Below are 19,496 nucleotides of genomic sequence, written 5' to 3'. Positions count from 1 at the left end.
ATCTCCTGCAATAAAATGCCAGAACTAGAAAGTTCTAGCTCTTATAAAAGAGTCAGTTCAACTCTTTCTTTCCCTCCAGTGTGATGTGTGAGGAACCTAATGTCCAGAGAGGCTGAGTAATCTGTCTCCAGTTACCAGCTAATTACTATCAGAAGCTGAGGTTCGAATCTACACAATACCATTTTAGAGCAGACTGTGCCTAACTTTCTCTGGCTCTATGGTTGGAGTTGTCATGTTAACAGAAGTTCCAGATCATTTGCAATCCATCTGTATTTTATAACTTTCAACATAAAAAAAGATGTGTTTTTTTCTTCTCTTTCAGGTTCATTGTCAGATCCTCCAAATATTGCTGGCTTAAGTCATTTTTGTGAACATATGCTATTTTTGGGAACAAAGAAATACCCTAAAGAAAATGAATACAGCCAGTTTCTCAGTGAGCATGCAGGAAGTTCAAATGCGTTTACTAGTGGAGAACATACCAATTACTATTTTGATGTTTCCCACGAACACCTAGAGGGTGCCCTGGACAGGTAATGCCAAATACCCTATGAATTATCCAGTTTTGTGTACTTTATACATTAACAGTTACTGTTTTTACAAAGATGTCTCCATAGCTTTATAGCTTAACAAAAAGTATTTTAACTAGTATTTTCCTGTATGTTTTATAAACAAGAAGAAAAATAATGGATGATATTACGTATTTACCTTGTGGTAGAGGAAAAATAATGGCATGACTTTAAACCAGTCTTCAGCCCTACATACAGAATTCTCACTAGCTCTTCCTGTTCTTACTGGTATCCCATATGAAGCATGTCATGAAGAATAAACTGTAATAGTGTCATGGATTTCTTTTCAAACGTGCTCCTATTCCAGAATGCTAGAACTTAAACATTCTGTTCTCCTTTAGTTACTCTAGTCTCAGGGATACTTAGTGCTTATGGAATTTTTTTTTTTTAATTGGAGTTTAGTTGACATTGTAGCAGTTTCAGGTATACAACATAATGATTCAATATTTGTGTACATTACAAAATGATCACCATTGTAGGTCTAGTTACCATCTGTCATCATACAAAGTTACAAAACATTTTTTTTCTTATGATGAGAACTTTTAGGATTTACCCTTCTGCAACATTCAAGTTTGCAATGCTGTATTATTGACTATAGTTACCATGCTGCACGTTATATCCCCATGAATTTTACAACTGGAAGTTTGTATCTCTTGACTTCTTTTACTCACTTCCTAAATCCCCTTTCTTCTGACAACTGCCAATCTGTTCTCTGTATTTATGAGTTTTGTTTTTCACATTCTACAAAATGTGAGATTGTATTTGTCTTTCTCTGTCTGACCTATTTCACTTAGCATAATACCTCTAGGTCTATCTGTGCTGCAAATGGTTAAGATTGCTTTCTTTTTTTTTTTTTTTTTTAACAGCTGAGTAGTAGTCCATTGTGTATATACATTACATTTTCTTTATCCATTTGTCCATCCATGAATACTTAGGTTGTTTCCATATCTTGGCTATTGTAAATAATGCTGCAGTGAACATCAGGATGCTTATATGTTTTCAAATTAGTGTTTTTTTCCCTTTGGATATATACCCAGAAGTGGAATTGCTGGATCATATGATTGTTCTATTTTTAAATTTTTGAATGTTGTTGTCCACAGTGGCAGTGGCAATTTACATTCCCATCAACATAGGGGTTCCTTTTTCTCCACATTCTTGCCAACACTTGTTGTTTCTTGTCTTTTTGATAATAATCATTCTGGCTGGTGTGAGGTGATATCTTATTGTGTGACACAGAATGTTTCGACCAGCTGTTTCAACCCTGGGGACATTTTGTAAAGGTATTTTCTGGACCAAGCTCCATTAGGCCAGTTTAATTTCTTTTTTCCTTCCTTCTTTCTTTCTTTCCTTTTTTTTTTTTTTAAAGATTTTATTTATTTGACAGAGATCACAAGTAGGCAGAGAGGCAGGCAGAGAGAGGAGGAAGCAGGCCTCCCGCCGAGCAGAGAGCCTGATGCAGGACTCGATCCCAGGACCTGAGATTATGACCTGAGCCGAGGGCAGAGGCTTTAACCCACTGAGCCACCCAGGCACCCCTAGGCCAGTTTAATTTCTTGGTCAGTTTTCTACACAGCTAACAATTTCTAATTTTTTGTCATACTAGTGATTTGATTCGTTATCCAAAGTGTAATTTTTTCTTGGTAACTTTTCATAGTTTTCTGTATTGCTAAGGAAGTGTAATTCTGCAACTTTTTGATGGGTCTATAATGAATTTTGACTTAGCAGTTTTAGTACTAGCTTTATACACTTCCTTATATTAATAAGTCATCATATTTTTTAAAAACTTAGTAGTTTGAATTTATTCCTTAGTGGAAAGAACATAAACAGGGAAGAGACATGGGTTTGGAATATGTGTCTGGGTCATAGTAGCCTGTTTCTTACTCATTCTAGATTATGTTTCAGTCTTTAGGCAGCAGCTTTGAGGTGTAATCATTTTTTGTATGTATTCCCAGAAGATTTCCATTAATGAGTTCCCTGGGATCATACACTGAATTTAATTTCCTGCTTTATGAATGCTACAGCAGATGTTCATATAATCTCTGTATGATGGAGGATAGCTGTTACTTGACTCAGAGGATTAAAAAAAAAAAAAGCAAAAACACTTGTATCAGAGCTTTTTTTTTTAGGCTTTATTTTAGAGAGAGAACATGTGTGTGTGGGGAGGGTAGGGGCAGAGGGAAAGGAAGAGAGAATCTTAAGCAGACTCTGCACTGAGCGCAGGGACAGTCACAGGGCTCCATCTCACGACCCTGAGATCATGACCTGAGCCGAAACCAAGAGTCTGACACTCAGTGGGCTGTGCCACCTAGGCACCTTATGAGAGGATCTTTTAAAAATATTGATTATGTTGTGTTTTTTTTAGAAAAAATTTTATTTATTTATTTACAGATAGAGATCAGTAGGCAGAGAGGCAGGCAGAGAGAGAGAGGGAGAAGCAAGCTTTCCTGAGAGCTGAGCAGAGAGCCTGATATGGGGCTGTATCCTAGTACCCTGAGACCATGACCTGAGCCGAAGGCAGAGGCCTTAACCCACTGAGCCACCCAGGAGCCCCATTATGTTGGGTCTTTATCATGACCCTTTTCATGGACCTACCCAGCTATAGTGTGTGCATTTAGGCACTTTAATAGCTTAAATATATTGAGACAAGTAAAAGAGGTTACATGTCCAGAAATACCTGTTTCCATGTATCTTTGATTATGGATTCCAGATAGATGGAGTTTTCCTTTGGGTTAGTATGTGTAAAGTACTTAGCACAGTATCATATTTACTGTGTGCATAAAATAAGTATCAAGTAGTGATAGCAGTCTCTTTGACAACTAAACTATGAAGTGCAGTTGCTGAGATATCTATAGATCCGGGAGTCTGTTAGGCCCTATTCAGACAGCCTCTGCTTTGTGACTTCATCTGATTTCTGGATCTTGTTTTTATAAGATGGGGTCTAAAGTTTCTTAAGATTTACTTTGTGAAATCATGCTTTAAATTGCAACCTGACGCAGGAGAATTAACTTATAACTAAAGTTACTTTATTTTTAAAAAAAGATTTTATTTATTTGGTAGAGAGAATGAGTAGGGGGTGTGGGTGTGGAGGGAGAAGCAGACTCCCTGCCGATCAGGACCCTGGGATCATGACCTGAGCTGAGCCACCCAGGTCTCCCACTTGTTATTTTAGTTTAAACTTTGGTACTACTACTAAAGGATAGCCTCAAGAGAAGCATTTGGTTACTTATGTTGGAGTTAAATGCCATCTGATTTGTTGAATCACTGGTTATTAAAATTTTTAAATTCTCTTAATATTTTATAAAAGCCCATAATTGTGTCTTGGTCAAACTACTGTGTTGTAGGATTTTCATTCCGTTATTCTTTCCCCACTAGTTAAAGGTGGTTTGTTTTTCTCCATAAGAAGAAAAGATACTCAAAGAGAACCTTTAAAAAAGTGGGTCACTTGAAGTGCCTGGGTGGCTCAGTTGGTTAAGTGTTTGACTTTTGATCTCGGCTCGGGTCTTGATCTCACGGGCGTGAGTTTGAGCCCCATGTTGGACTCCATGCCCAGTGTGGAGACTACTTAAAAAGAAATTTTAAAAAGTAGGTCACTTAGTTTGTCCTGAAATGTCTGAGTCTTAGTGCATTTGCACCTAAAACTGTAAATTTAAGATTGATTTGCCCAAGAACTGTCACCTGCATTTTCCTTTTTTTGGAGAATTAGCCATACATAACAAGGATTTTCATGACTTGTCAAATTGCATATTTTAAATGGATTGCTACTGTCTTCAAAGTCTGCCTGACTTTTTGCTGTTGTTGATTTATAATAAGAAATATATATTTGGTCTTTCTCCCTATTCCTGGCCAAAACCTCCTAAAACCCTTAGGATTTCCTAAGTGATTGAGAGTGTTAAAGGTGTCTTTTGGTATGTTATTAAGGCGACTTTGGGAAGCCCTTAGGTAACCTGATGGGGGGCTGGTTTCCAGTGCCCTATGATTGGAAGGTTGGAACTTTCACTCTTATCCCTAGACCTTCCAGGACGGGGAGGAGGGGCTGGAGTTCAGTCACTAATGGCCTATGATTTAATCAGTCGTGCTTATGTAATCAAGCCTCCATAAAAAACCAAGAGGGCAGGGTTTGCAGAACTTCCTAGTTGGTGAAATTCTGGAGCTTGGGGAGAGTGGCCTCCATGCCTTTTTCTGTGTACTTTGCCCTGTGCATAGTTTCCATCTTGCTATTCCTGAATTATATCCTTTTATCATAAACTGGTAATCTAGTAACTAAAAGGTTTCTCTGAGTCCTGTGAGCTGCTGTAGCAAATTAATTGAACCAGAGGAGGTGATGAGAACCTCTGACCTGTAGGCAGTTAGTTAGAAGCCCAGATACAAGGTGAACTAGGATTGGCATCTGAAGTGTGTCTATGGAGTATATTTTCACTGATATCTGGGGTAGATTGGTTCCTCTGAATTTACACATGTCCAGTATTTTTCTTCTGTTACTTGGAACTTATTTCGCATTTTTTTTTTCTTAGTAGCAATGGCAGTTTTTTGGTTCTATAGAATTCATATTTCTTATCTGTTAAGTTTCAAACTTATTTTTTAAAGGCCATTCTTTTAAAATAACAGCTTTCAAATTGTTAATTGTGTTTCACACCCTTAGGTTTGCACAATTTTTCTTGTGCCCTTTATTTGATGAGAGTTGCAAAGACAGAGAGGTGAATGCGGTTGACTCAGAACATGAGAAGAATGTGATGAACGATGCCTGGAGACTCTTCCAGTTGGAAAAAGCGACGGGAAATCCCAAACACCCCTTCAGCAAATTTGGGACAGGTTTGTCAAATAGCGGCTTTCATGCATTAGTTCTCTCTGACCTCATTTAAACCCATGGCCTCTTTTCACAGTATTGTATTTTACAGTTCAGGTTAGAGGATTTTAGAACTCCCCATTCCTAGTACCTTGTTTTTTATAAACTGGCAGTCCTGAGAAGATGTTGTTATATTGTTGCTACTCCCTGTTATTACTTACCATACCCCTACGCTTTGTTATCTGTCTGGTCCCTGTGTGGGCACTCATATTTGTGGCTTGTGACCTGAAATGAGGCTGAAGCTTAGTTGTAAGAGATGCATGGAGAAAGTGATGGGTTATTAAGAACAGTGATCAAATATGAAGCAAGTTTGTTGGATAAGAAGATACAGAATGTATTCAGAGTTTAGCAACAGTAAAAATGAAGTCACTCTAACAGGTGACTAGCATTTTAGCTGGTAGTTCAAAAAGATGTCAGATGTCAGATGGGCAGTGGACTTCATACATAAAACTTGGGATGATATACTCAAAGTGATGGTGATAATGACGTAAACAATTACTTTGCCCTCTAGGAGATGTACTCTGGCTGTCATTCAAACAGGGAGGGGTCTGGATGTTTAAGGAGCACAGCAGTTAGAGGTGTGAATAGATGTTAAGTAGCATTTCAAAGAATGTATTCTGAAGTCTACCTTCCAAATAGGAGTGCTTTTTTAAATGCTCACTTCAAAGCTTGTTGAATTGTCTTCCTCCCATTGCCTCCACCTCTACTCCCTACACAGGCCTAGCATCCCTCCTAGGGATGGCTGTGGGAGCTCGAACACTCTGGAAGACACACCAGGCCCTTGCTGTCAGGGTGCTGCAATCTCCTGGAAAGAGATTAGAGGTGGGGCTGACAGGGAATAGAATACAAGAAATGTGGAGATTCTTGATTTCATAATTGTACTGTTTTTCTTTATTCAATTTTTCATTAAAAGTGTGTTTAATTTAAATATTTAAACAGTGCAAAAGTATTTTTTAAAAAAAGGAAAAACAAAAACTCTCTTTTCCTCATCTACTTCTGCCAATCCCACTCACCAGATGTAATTGTTAACAGGTTGCTATGATTAAAATACTGCTTTGGGGATTATAAAATGGCATAAAAATAATAGATTGTTCAGTGCACTTACAAATTTATGCATCTTATATAACTTAATTTGGGAACATTTTTTAAGACTATAAAGACAGCTTTCTTTCAGTTTGGATACCATTCCAGTATATCCCAACAGCAGCCAGGGAATTAGCATAGCTTTGCAGAATTAGAAGGAGTTTTTTTTAAAGTTTATTTATTTATTTTTTTGGTAATTGCTACACTCAGTGCGCTCAAACTCATGACCCCAAGATTAAGAGTCACATGCTCTCCTGACTGAGCCCACCAGGTGCCCTGAATTAGGAGTTTTTATTTGTTTAGTTAATTTATTTTTCAAAAAAGATTTATTACTTTTTTTTTTTTTAAGATTATATTTATTTGACAGGGAGAGACACAGTGAGAGAGGAAACACAAGCTGGGGGAATGGGAGAGGGAAAAGCAGGCTTCCCGCTGAGCAGGGATCCTGATATGTGGGTTGATCCCAGGACTCTGGGATCATGACCTGAGCTGAAGACAAGTGCTTAATGACTGAGCCACCAAGGTGCCCCAAAAAAGATTTATTATTTTAGAGAGAGAGAGAACTAGAGAACAAGCAGGGGAGGGGCAGAGAGAGAAAAGAGAATTATAAGAGTTTTTAAACATTGTGATTAGAAGCAGTGATATTATATTCTTTAGATTTTTATCTCTAGTACTTGGCAGTCAGTGTCAACATCATGGCTAAGATGAATACTGTGGTCCCTAAAATGTCTCTGTAGCTCTGAGTTGTTAGAAAAATGCCTTCTAGGTACACCTAAGTGGCTTAGTCAGTTTAGTGTCCGACTCTTGATTTTGGCTCAGGTCATGATCTCAGGGTTGTGAGAGATTGAGCCCCGTGTCGGGCTCTGTGCTAGGTGCAGAGCCTACTTAAGATTCTCTCTGCTCCTCTTCCTGTGTGTCTCCCCCCATAAGAAAAAAAAAAAAAAAGAAAAAGAAAGGTGGCTTTGGTAGAGAATGTGAGCATGTGTGGTATATCAAGAAGGGGATATGAGTTGTAAAAACAATAACAAAAACAACACATTTCAAAATCATTCCATCCAAACTGTTGTACTTTAAGTCATCTCTCTGGTAGGTTACTTACACCAACAATGCTGCTTTTGTGTAGAACATGTTGGAGCTCATCTTTGAGAGTTGCTTTCTTTTAAATAGCCTCACTGGTGACAAATCATAATCAGCATAATCAGGAAGCAGCCCTAAGTCTTCCAGAAATAAATCCGGTGAATAAGGCCGGTGATATTACTTCTGGTCACAAGCAAGGAACAGTCTTAAAATGTTCTGGAGGAAGGTTTTAGGAGTGATGGGTGAAGAGAAACATTGAATGGTCATTTATGTATGGATGGATTCTGAGGGCATGCTTGTTTTTAATAAACCCCTGACAAGGCTAGGCAGTTAGTAAAGTATGAGGTAAGAGGAACAGTTAAGAGATGACTGAGCCAGACTCAGCACAGAAATACAGAAAATGTGATAGATGTAATGCAAATGTCCAGTTACCTTCTTATTTTAGAAGTATAAACTAGGGACGCCTGGGTGGTTCAGTCAATTAAGTGTCTGACTCTGTTTGGGCTTGGGTCCTGATCTCAGGGTCGTGGATCGAGCCTTGCAGCGGGCTCCATGTTCAGCAAGGAGATTATTGGAGATATTCGGCCTCTGCCTCTCCCCATACTCATGCAGGCATGCGCGCTAGTATGCGTGCTCTCTCTTTCTAAAATAATATTTTCAAAAAATTGTTTTTAAAAGAAGTATAACCTAACACTGAACTTTTTGGAGTAGAGGTTCTGTCCATTTTTAAGGTCACAGATATGTTTGAAAACATGATGGAAAGCTGTATACTCTTACTCTAGAAATTACACATATAACATTTTACAGAAGTGATCCTTGAAAAAGAATCCTTTTCAGAAATTCATACTTAGTTTACTTCTTTTCCTTTTATTGACTTCAAATGTTTCTGTGAATGTGGGTCATTTTCTCCATCAAGGGATTAGGACTTATTACATTAATAATAATAATAATATTTAAAATATTAAAATATATTTAAAACTCTTTTAAGGATTTTATTTGACAGAGAGCAAGAGGGAACACAGTCAGGGAGAGTGAGGGAGGAAGAAGCAGGCTTCCCGCTGAGCAGGGAGCCTCATGCAGGCTCGATCCCAGGATTCTGGGATAACGACCTGAGCTGAGGGCAGACGCTTAACAAGTGAGCCACCCATGTGCCCCTAAAACGTTATTATTTAGATAAAGATAACAGGAAAAGCTGACTATTTTTCAATGAACAAAAGCCAAGCATTGTGTTATTATTTTTAAGAAAACCTTACAGTAAGATGTTTGTCCCTCATAGTGGTTTTTCATGCTTCAAAATAATATAGATCAGTTGCTTTCAAACTTTTTTGTATACAGCCCACTGTAGAAGCATGTTTTACTTAATAATTCAGAGCATATAGATGTGCGATTATGTAAGCAGCCAAATGAAAGTTTTACCAAATAGTATCTATCTAGTATCTTGGTCCCTCTGTTATATTCTTTATTTTTTTAAAGATTTTATTTATTTATTTGATAGATGGAGATCACAAGTAGGCAGAGAAGCAGGCAGAGAGAGAGGAGGAAGCAGGCTCCCCACTGAGCAGAGAGCCAGATGTGGGGCTCGATCCCAGGACCCTGAGATCATGACCTGAGCCGAAGGCAGAGGCTTTAACCCACTGAGCCACCCAGGCGCCCCCCTCTGTTATATTCTTTCTTTAAAAAAAAAAATTCTGGTCTGCCAGTACATTAAATTTATTTCATCATGGGGCACCTGAGTGGCTCAGTGGGTTAAGCTCTGCCTTCGGCTCAGGTCATGATCTCAGGGTCCTGAGATCAAGCCCCACATTGGGCTCTCTGCTCAGCGGGGAATGTGCTTCCCCCCTCTTTCTCTGCCTACTTGTGATATCTGTCAAATAAATAAATAAAATCTTCTAAAAAATTTTTATTTCATCATAATAGGTCTCAAACCAAGTGTTATTAGGCATTTTGGTAGACTCAGAAAAAGCATTTGTTAAAGCTCAGCATTTGTTCATGGATAAGAACAGCAAGAGGGTGCATGAGTGGCTCAGTTGATAAAGTATTCTGACTCTTGATTTTTGAATCAGGTCATGATCTCAGGATAATGAGATCAAGACCTACCTTGGGCTCTGCACTGGGTGTGGAGTCTGCTTAAAATTCTCTCTCTCGGGTAGCTCAGTGGGTTAAGCCGCTGCCTCAGTGGGTTAAGCCTCAGTGGGTTAAGCCGCAGCCTGCAGCCTGCAGCCTTCGGCTCAGGTCATGATCTCAGGGTCCTGGGATCGAGTCCCGCATCAAGGACTCTCTGCTCACCAGGGAGCCTGCTTCCTCCTCTCTCTCTCTCTGTCTGCCTCTCTGCCTGCCTCTCTGCCTACTTGTGATCCCTCTCTCTGTCAAATAAATAAATAAAGTCTTTAAAAAAAAAAAAAAAGATTCTCTCTCTCTTCCTCTCCCTCTGCCCTCCCTCCCCAGCTTTCGCACATACGTGTGTGTGTACATGTGTACACATGTGTTCTCTCCAAAACAACAATAGTACTCTTGAGCTGATAAAAACCTGTGTCAAAAATAATTAATGATAGGGTTTCAGAAGGATTTCCATTGAAAGGCAAAAACAAAACAGGAATACTGTGTGCTTACTTTTTTGTTTTTTTGTTCAGCTACTATACTATTGTTACTAATTGTTGAAATAAGGGAAGGCATTGTGATATGTAAGAGGTAGAAAGGAAGCAAAAGAAAACTTATTTCATGATTGTTTGCATAAAAGTATTCAAGAAAATCTTCATTTAAAAAAAAAAAAGATTTTATTTATTTATTTGACACAGAGAGAGAGAGAGAGATCACAAATAGGCAGAGAGGCAGGCAGAGAGAGAGAGTGGGGAAGCAGGCTCCTTGCTGAGCAGAGAGCCCAATGCGGGGCTCGATCCCAGGACCCTGAGACCATGACCTGAGATGAAGGCAGAAGCTTAACCCAGTGAGCCACCCAGGCACTCCCAAGAAAATCTTTACATCAACCATTAAAAGTAAGATAATTTGTCAAGGTTGCCAAAAGACAAGAAACACTAAAATTGCTTTCTTGTATTATTAGTAATCAGTTAGAAGAATGTTACAGGAAAAGTGGTTTTACTTAGTATAAAAATATCTATAAGGTATTTAAAAATAAATCTAACAAGAGGTGCAAGAAATATATAGTGCTTATGAAAGAATACCTTAGTAAATGGGAAAACAAACCATGTTCATGAATGGGTAAACTCAGTATCACACGGATGTGAGTTCACCACAAATTTATCTTAATCCAATGCAGTGCCAGTTGAAAGTCCTAGTTTTGTCTTGTTTTGATTATCTGTTTGAGGAATCTGATAATCTGATTATAAAATTAGTAAGAAAGAGGGGTGCTTGGGTGACTCGGTTGAGCATCCAACTTTTGGTTTCAGCTTGGGTCATCATCTCAAGGTTGTGAGATTGAGCCCAATGTCAGGTTCCCCATTTAGCGGGGAATCTGAGATTCTTTCTCTCCCTCTCTCTCTGCCCCTTTTGCGGGTGCACATACTCTCTCTAAAATAAATAAATCTTAAAAAAAAATTAGAGTAAAGGGCCAAGAATAGCAAAGATGCTTTTGAAGAACAACAAAGAAAATCCTAATTCTACCAGATACCAACACTTATTATAAAGTTCTAGTTGTTACCGTAGTGGAATTGGTGCAAGAATACAGAAAAATAACAGATTATAGACCCTAGAAATATACCTATACATATATGGAAATTTGACCCAAGACAGAGGTACATTACAAAAAGATGAAGAAAAGGGAAATTACCTGTATAGAAATAAGTAAAATTAGGTGCTTGTCTCATACCATACACAAAGATAAATTGCAGGTCAATTAGACCTAATTATAGAAAGAAAACTTTACAACTTCTAGAGAAAAATACAGATTTTTTTTTTCATCTTAAGAAAAGTGTTCTTAAAAGGGGAGAAAAAAAGAGAGAGACAAATCAAAAAACAGACAACTATAGAGAACAAACTGAAGCTGATGGTTATCAGGGTGGGGGTAGGTGAAATAGGTGAAGATGAAGTATACACTTACGAAGAACACTGACTAGTGTACAGAATTATCAAACCACCATACTGTACACCTGACACTAATACCCTTTATCTTAATAATGCTGGAATTAAAATTTTTTGACGTGTTATTATACACACAAAGCACAAATCATATCTTCTAGAGATAAAGATAAATTACTTGTTTAAAGATAAATTTGACTTCAGTAAAATTTTAAATTTCTGTTCAGTAGACCTAAAAGCAAAAGATAATCCACATATCCAGTGAAGATATTTGCAAAGCACATAACAGAAAAACTTCTGTAAGTAAATAAGTAAAAGGTAAAAGGGCTCATTAGGGAAATAGCCATGGAATATGAATATGGAGTTAAAAGAAGAGGGTAGTCGAGTAAACTTTAAAAAGATGTTCAAATCAGGGATGCTTGGGTGGCTCAGTGGGTTAAAGCCTCTGCCTTCGGCTCAGGTCATGATCCCAGGATCCTGGGATCGAGCCTTGCATCGGGATCTCTGCTCGGCAGGGAGCCTGCTTCCTCCTTTCTCTCTCTGCCTGCCTCTCTGCCTACTTGTGATCTCGGTCTGTCAAAAGAATAAATAAAATTAAAAAAAAAAAAAAAAGATGTTCAAATCATTAAAATCAGGAAAAAATAAAATAAAAAAATAAAAAATGAAATAAAGAGGGGCCTCTGGGCTGTTGATTTCAGCTCAGGTCTTGACCTCAGGGTTGAGAGTTCAAGCCCTGAGTTGGGCTCCATGCTGGGCATGGAGCCTACTTTAAATATTAAATTAAAAATAAATAGTGTGATACCATTTCACATCTATCAGGTTGGCAACAATAAAAAGTCAGGCAAAACTGAGAATTGTGTTGGTTAGGATGTAGAAAAACAGAAACTCATATGCTGTTTTTGGGGAAATAAATTTGTTCATCCACGTCATAAAGCAGTTTAGCAGTATCTAATGAAGTGGTGCCCATGCCCTTTGACCCAAGGAACCCATTTCTTGACATGTACCCTAGAGAGAAACAAGTTTAGTTGTTGTGCACAGGGGAATGTACACAAGAATGGTCAAGAAGCATTTTTTGAACTAGTAAAAAAGTAGGAAATGACTTAAAATGACTGTCAACAGTTGAATACATTAATACATTTTTGTCTGCAGTGGAATATTCTAGAAAAGTTAAAACGTGTGAAGTAGAGCTCATGTATCGAAACCAAGTAAAGAACAAAATATTTTGAGCAAAATTCAACTTGCAGATTGTGTTTTGTGGGATAGCTTTCTATAAAATCTGAAAACAGGCAGAACAGTACTGCATCTTGTTAATGTCCTTACGTTTATATAATATAGTATAAAATATGCATGTGAATGATTAAACACCAAATTCTTTTTAGTATCTCTGAGAGTGGGGAGAGAGAGACAGGAGGAGAGGCGAGGCAAGACTTCATCTCTGGGAGGAAATAATTTTATGACAAAATATAGCAAAACGTGAAGAGTGATAAAACTGGGTAGTAAGTACATAGGTATAAATGGTGTAATTCTGGATGCTTAAGTGTTTATAAATATTTCACAATTTTAAGATTAAAAGAGAAATGAAATATTTCTTTTACCCATTTATCTAACGAAAAGGGGAAAATGAAAGGCTGAGAGGGTAGCACTTCTCAAGATGAGTGGGAGAAAGCCCACTTTTGTGTGTGAAGACTGTTTGTATGTTTACGACTTAAGCTTGTCTGTGTTGAAAGAAATCTGCAGATTACCTGTTTTGTTCTGCTAAGCATTTGGTCTTGTAAACCTTTGTCTAAGCAAGTGGGACAAGCCCTTAAACTGTTGTCCTTTTTCTTGTGTCTTGGGTTCCCATGCTCAGTTCTCACATTCTCAAGATGACATCTGGCAAGTATTTTTCTGTTTGAAGTCAGTTAATCTGTTTGAAAGTTGTTTTCATAGCTACTGTGTGTTAAATCTGTCTCCACACATATGTCTTCATTGAATCCCTGTGTGACTTTCCTAGCCTCAGACTTCAGCCAAGAATCCCACCTCCAACTAGCATATTCCTAGGTGATTTTAAGTTTGGCTTCCAAAGTTGGGCAGTACTCAAGGTAAATATTTCCTCTACCACTGGGCAGCTCAGAGACTCTGGGCAAGTTTCTTACCTTCTGTAAGCCTCAGTTTCCTCCCATATTGGGTTGACATGAGAATTAAATGAAGCTATACATGTGAAGTGGCTAGCAAAATGTCTGGGGACTGTAGTAATTTTAAATAAATAACAGTAGTCTTCGCAATAATTATATCATAGCTGTGAGAGAGGTCCAAAGTTTGAAAAGGACCTTGCCATGAAAGGTAAGTTGGTCAGCCAGGAGCGACTCCAGAGTAGGTTTGGTGAACTGACTTTCAGGTGTTGTGTTCTTTGAGGAATGTTGTTCTCTTGGTGTCCACATGAGCTTTTTACTTCATGTATCGTTACCTGTGCCTTTAGTTTGAGTTCCATGGTTCCTGATAAATTGGATGCCATTTATGGATTTATTCATTCATTTTGCCTCTTCCTGGAATAAAAGCAGGAGCAATTGGATTTTTTAAAGTAGTTTAGAAAAGGAAAGAGAAAACCTTAGTTCTGTGTGTTTTTTTTTTTTTTTAAAGATTTATCTATTTATTTATTTGAGAGACAGAGATTACAAATAGGCAGAGAGGCAGGCAGAGAGAGAGGGAGAAGCACACTCCCTGCTAAGCATAGAGCCCGATGTGGGGCTTGATCCCATGACCTGAGCTGAAGGCAGAGGCTTAACCCACTGAGCCACCCATGAGCCCCTAGTTCTCGTTATTTTTCAGTGATCTCTTTCTCTGAACATAACACCACACACATTGTGTGAACAACTGGATTTAGTCAGCAGGAAAGGAAATAAAAGAAGGAAATCAAGGAGTGGATGAGGGAAACAAAACAGGCCCTCCCGTTGTACAGGTGGAGTGAAAGACAAAGTAGGAGGGCACGTGGAAACAGAGGGTGGGGTAGCGCTGTATTTTAGGGATAGGTGCTATTTTTCTTACTTAATTGTTGTTTACTTGAGTACGCTTTGTAGTATGTGGCACAGGATTATAAGAATTTGAGTAGAGTGTTATAAGTTAGCCCAGATGATGTCTGTCTCCCTTAGTTGATAAGTAATTCTTCTCTAACCCCCCTACATGTAAAGTACATTAGAATATGCGAAGAAATGTAGCCCATATCTTTGCACTCAAGGTACTTAGAGTTGAGTTGGAAACTTACGGCAAATCCAGGATTTCACTGGAGAATAATGTCGGGTTTGATTTTCCAGGATCAATATCACTTTTTTCTCTTCCTCTGCACTAAATTTTATTGAGCACTGTGCAAAGTATTTTAAATGGATTATTTAACTTAATTCTTAAAATATCCTTTGTAGATAATGTACTTATTATTTTCACTTTATAGATGAGTAAACTAACACTTGAGAGGTCAATAAATTGCTTCGTGTCACTCAGCTTTTAAGTGCTGGAGCTGTGATATGAACCCAGTGATTAAAAACCCAGCTTTTAATCACTGTTCTATTCTACCTGCTTAGGGTTCCCTGGAATTAAATTTTCCAGGACCTTAGAGGAAATGCAAACTGAATTCTTCTGAAGGGTAGGTAGGATTTTCTTAAGCAGAAGGAAGAGCCATTCAAGAGGAAAAAGAACTAATATTTATTGTATGAGTATTAAATGCCACACACTGGGTAGGCGTTCTGCCTAATATGATTTTACTTAACCTTCACCACCAATACTGAAATTTCCTCATGCCCTTTGACAGAGGCTGAACCGAACTAAGAGAGGGCATGCAGGGAGAGGGGGGGTAGGATGACAATAGAAGTTTGTGTAGGTTACAAGTTTCCATACCAAGTCAGTCTTAACTCAAAGCCTGTGTACTCTACCATAATGTTAGCTTGGCCTCCAAAATTGTGACAAGAAGAAAAAACTGTGACTGAGGAATGAACCCAGTATCTTGTAGAGCACAAGACTCAGAATAATTTAGTTATAACAAAAGACACTTTTCCATAGGAAGAGGAACAGAGCAAGGAAATAGATTAGAATTGAAAAGTATGAAATATAAACCCGAAGGTAATTGACTTCTGATCTTGGGATGATGATAATGACCCAGAATGGGACCCCGATAACAGTTAGTTTTTTACCATTTCTCCCATCTCTCCATCCCTTTCTCCTTTTTATTTTTTTATTTTATTTTTTTTTTAAGATTTTATTTATTTATTTGTCAGAGAGAGAGTGAGCGAGAGCGAGCACAGGCAGACAGAGTGGAAGGCAGAGTCAGAGGGAGAAGCAGGCTCCCTGCGGAGCAAGGAGCCTGATGTGGGACTCGATCCCAGGACGCTGGGATCATGACCTGAGCCGAAGGCAGCTGCCCAACCAACTGAGCCACCCAGGCGTCCCCCTTTCTCCTTTTTAAATGAAGACTTTAAAACCTACAATAGTAGACAGATACTGTAATAAACCCTATGTATGTATCACTCTGCCCCTGGCCAGTCCTGGCTAATCCACATTCCCATTTACCCTCTTATATTATTTTGAAGAGATCCTAAACATCATATCCTTTTACTCACAAATATTTCAATATATGTCTCTAGAAGATAATGACTCTTTTAACAACAACAAAAATAACACTATCACTGGGGCGCCTGGGTGGCTCAGTGGGTTGGGCCGCTGCCTTCGGCTCAGGTCATGATCTCAGGGTCCTGGGATCGAGTCCCGCATCGGGCTCTCTGCTCAGCAGGGAGCCTGCTTCCTCCTCTCTCTCTCTGCCTGCCTCTCTGCCTACTTGTGATCTCTCTCTGTCAAATAAATAAATAAAATATTTTTAAAAAAATAACACTATCACTAATCTCCAATATCTAGTTTTCAAATTTCTAGTTGTCTCATGAAAATCTGTAATTTTAAAAAGTTTATTTGGATTAGGGTCCACATAATGTTGAAATGTTAGTAATTGATAGGGCTTTAAATATCTTTTGGTTTGTAGGTATAGGTTCATCCTTCAACTCCCTCCTCTTACCCCCCTAGAATTTAGTTAATGAAGGATTAAGTTGGTTGCTGTATAGAACTTTTCATAGCCCAGATTTTCCTGCGTGCATCCCAATGATGTAGTTTAACATATTCCTCTGACCTTTGTCACAATTTCCACAAATTGGTAGTTGGGGTGTTTTTGGACAAGAGTTTATAGGTGGTGGTGTGTTCTTCCATCAAGGGGCATATAAAGTCTAGTTGTCTCTCTATTTGTAGTGTCACAATCACTGATTCTCAGTGCTTTGCCTCCCTAATTCTAATTCGGTTATTTCTCCTCCTATTTGAATAGTAGTTATTATTAGGAAAGGCACCCCAACAAATGCTTGATTCATTCCCTTCATTTACAGTTTTCAAAATAATGAGTTGGTTCCCTAGCATCCTTGGATGATGACTATTTGTTTGGACATTACAAATATTTGATATGTTTCAGCCCACTTAGTCATTTAATATTCCCTAAGTTTTTCCAGGATGTTTTTACTGTTTTGTTTTTTTCCTTGCTAGGATATGTATCTATGGAAAACTAGAAATTTACGGGAATCCAGAACTGGATTAATCAAGTGAACAGGTGCTTTTTTAGGGCACTTGTGAGGTTTTCACTTCTAGTCCTGTCTCATAATTTGCATCCTGTACTTGTATGTACTAACCCAGGGGCAGAAGTGCCCTTTTTAATTTTATAAGAAAATTCACATGTGTCTCAAAAGGCCCTAGTCTCTTCCAGGATTTTTAGAAGATTGTTATAGCAGGAAGAAAGAGCTTTTTTAGAAAAAAAGATTTATAATACATTCAATCCTTGAACAGTGTGGGAGTTGCACAGTCCTCTGTCTGAGCCAGCCAGGTGCCCCTCTTGTGTAACTTTTGACTTCCCAAAATCTTATGTGGACCAGAAGCCTATGTGGACCAGAAGCCTTACCAATAACATGAACAATCAGTTAACATGGATTTTATAGGGCGCCTGGGTGGCTCAGTGGGTTAAGCCTCTGCCTTTGGCCCAGGTCATGATCTCAGGGTCCTGGGATCGAGTCCTGCATCGGGCTCTCTGCTCAGCAGGGAGCCTGCTTCCTCCTCTCTCTCTCTCTGCCTGCCTCTCTGCCTACTTGTAATCTCTCTCTGTCAAATAAATAAATAAAATCTTTAAAAAAAATGGATTTTATATATTCTATGTGTTGTATACTGTATTCTTAAAGTAAGCCAGAGAAAAGAGAATGTTAAAATCATAAGAAAAGTACATTTATAGTATTTATTTAATTGTTATTCATTTATACATGTACTGTATTTATTGAAAAAAAGTCTGCATAGGACTGGATCTACGAAGTTCAAACTCATGTTCAAGGGTCAAATGTAATTTCAAGTAACTAGCTATAGATAATACTGACTTTTAGAATCTTGGGTTAACATTTAAGATTTTCATGGTTATTACTGTCAACTTGATCTTTCCTTGGAACACCTTATCAGACACGGTTGAAGACAGCTTTAGATTCTAAAACAGATTTCTAAAACTTCAAACTCAGTCTTTCCTATAATGTAAGGAATATATTCCTGGCCCCAGAATTTTCTAGAAAAATAAATTCAGTATTTATATCTATTAGTACTGAGTTTGTAAGTTTTTCTCTTTTTAATAGTGTTTAAAGTAGTTGTAGCAGTGAAAGTAGAAGATCGTATTTACTGAGCTTTATAGTTTATAAAACCTTTTTCATCTCCATTTTCACTTTTCATCATCTTCATGACAATCCAGGTTAATATTTAATAGTTCTTATCTGACAGAGGCTATTCATTCAATCCTTGCAATCCCATGAGTTTGGTTCTCTTACTATTCTTAGTTACAAATAAGGAAACTGGGCCTAGTGAGGTTAAGAGACTTGCCTGTGTCTCGCGGCTGGGAGACAGAGGAGTCAGGGATTGAGCCCCAGCTCTTAACAACTGGGCATGTATCCATATTGCCCCTATTTTGCAGATCAAATAAATGACCCCTTGGAGATATTGAGAGACTTTTCCAAGGTTGCTTAATTGATACATGATGGAGTCAGGACAAGAAACCCTGAGTCTCCCATCTGCCAAGCCAGTGCTCTCTTCAGCCCAGAGTGGAAGTGTCCCAGTCAGCAACCCTGATGTCCTCAGTCCACTGCTGGAACTCCCTGGAATGGTAACAGAGCCAGAAAGGTAGGAGTCAGGATTTTGGTAGCAGCATTTCAGTTTGATAGGAATGACCTCACTGAGTTAGCACCAAGTTAGGGCAGTATGTGTCTAGAGATTGAACTGCTTGGTATTTGGTATCCCAGCCATATTCACATTGTTCTCCACGAATTGATTCTTAGATAGAGGAAAGTCATCTAGACCATTTCCTGAGTTTTCTTCTCTACTTCAGTGCCATGGTTTCTGTGATATTCTCAGAAACCAGGAGTCCTTCCTACATTTGACAGCATAACAGCAGTAGCTGCTGTTTATTGTGTGTTTATTTTGTTATACATCAGTTATTCTCTTGAATATGTTAACATTTTTACAGATTCGTTATGTCATAAAAGAGATAAGGTCAGAAGCATTTGGCAGGTCATTCTCTACATAGTACTTAAAGATGCAGAGCATTACAAATACAGTGTGAACATCTGATGTTTTTTTCTCCAGTTGCCTTTTCCTCCCTGCTTCTGGGACATAACCACTATCTTAAGTTTGGTGACTGTCAGGTCTCATGTTTAAAAAAAAAAAAAAAATCGCTAGTAATGTATTTACCTCTAAACATTATGTTTAGAGGTAAACTAAACTAATATAGTCTTTAGTTTTACAAAAATGGTATTTTATTCTGAACAATCTCTGCCACTTGTATTTTTCATTCACCATTATATTTGTAAGTTGGTGAA

The 19,496-nt window shown here is 38.2% G+C and overlaps 1 protein-coding gene across 3 annotated transcripts in view; it reads left to right on the top strand.

Annotated features, from left to right (window-relative positions):
• IDE (insulin degrading enzyme) overlaps nucleotides 1-19,496 on the top strand; it is a 129,671-nt gene that overhangs the window by 48,321 nt on the left and 61,854 nt on the right. For all 3 annotated transcript variants that reach the window (XM_059398143.1, XM_059398145.1, XM_059398142.1), the window contains exons 3-4: nucleotides 323-530; nucleotides 5,206-5,375. In XM_059398143.1, the coding sequence (XP_059254126.1) occupies nucleotides 323-530; nucleotides 5,206-5,375 (378 nt within the window). The remainder of the gene's footprint in view (nucleotides 1-322; nucleotides 531-5,205; nucleotides 5,376-19,496) is intronic.

Source organism: Mustela nigripes, chromosome 4 (assembly GCF_022355385.1).
Source record: "Mustela nigripes isolate SB6536 chromosome 4, MUSNIG.SB6536, whole genome shotgun sequence".
Taxonomy (NCBI): domain Eukaryota; kingdom Metazoa; phylum Chordata; class Mammalia; order Carnivora; family Mustelidae; genus Mustela; species Mustela nigripes.
Note: the sequence above shows the minus strand (reverse complement) of the source record. Positions and strands in the feature narration are given on the sequence as shown.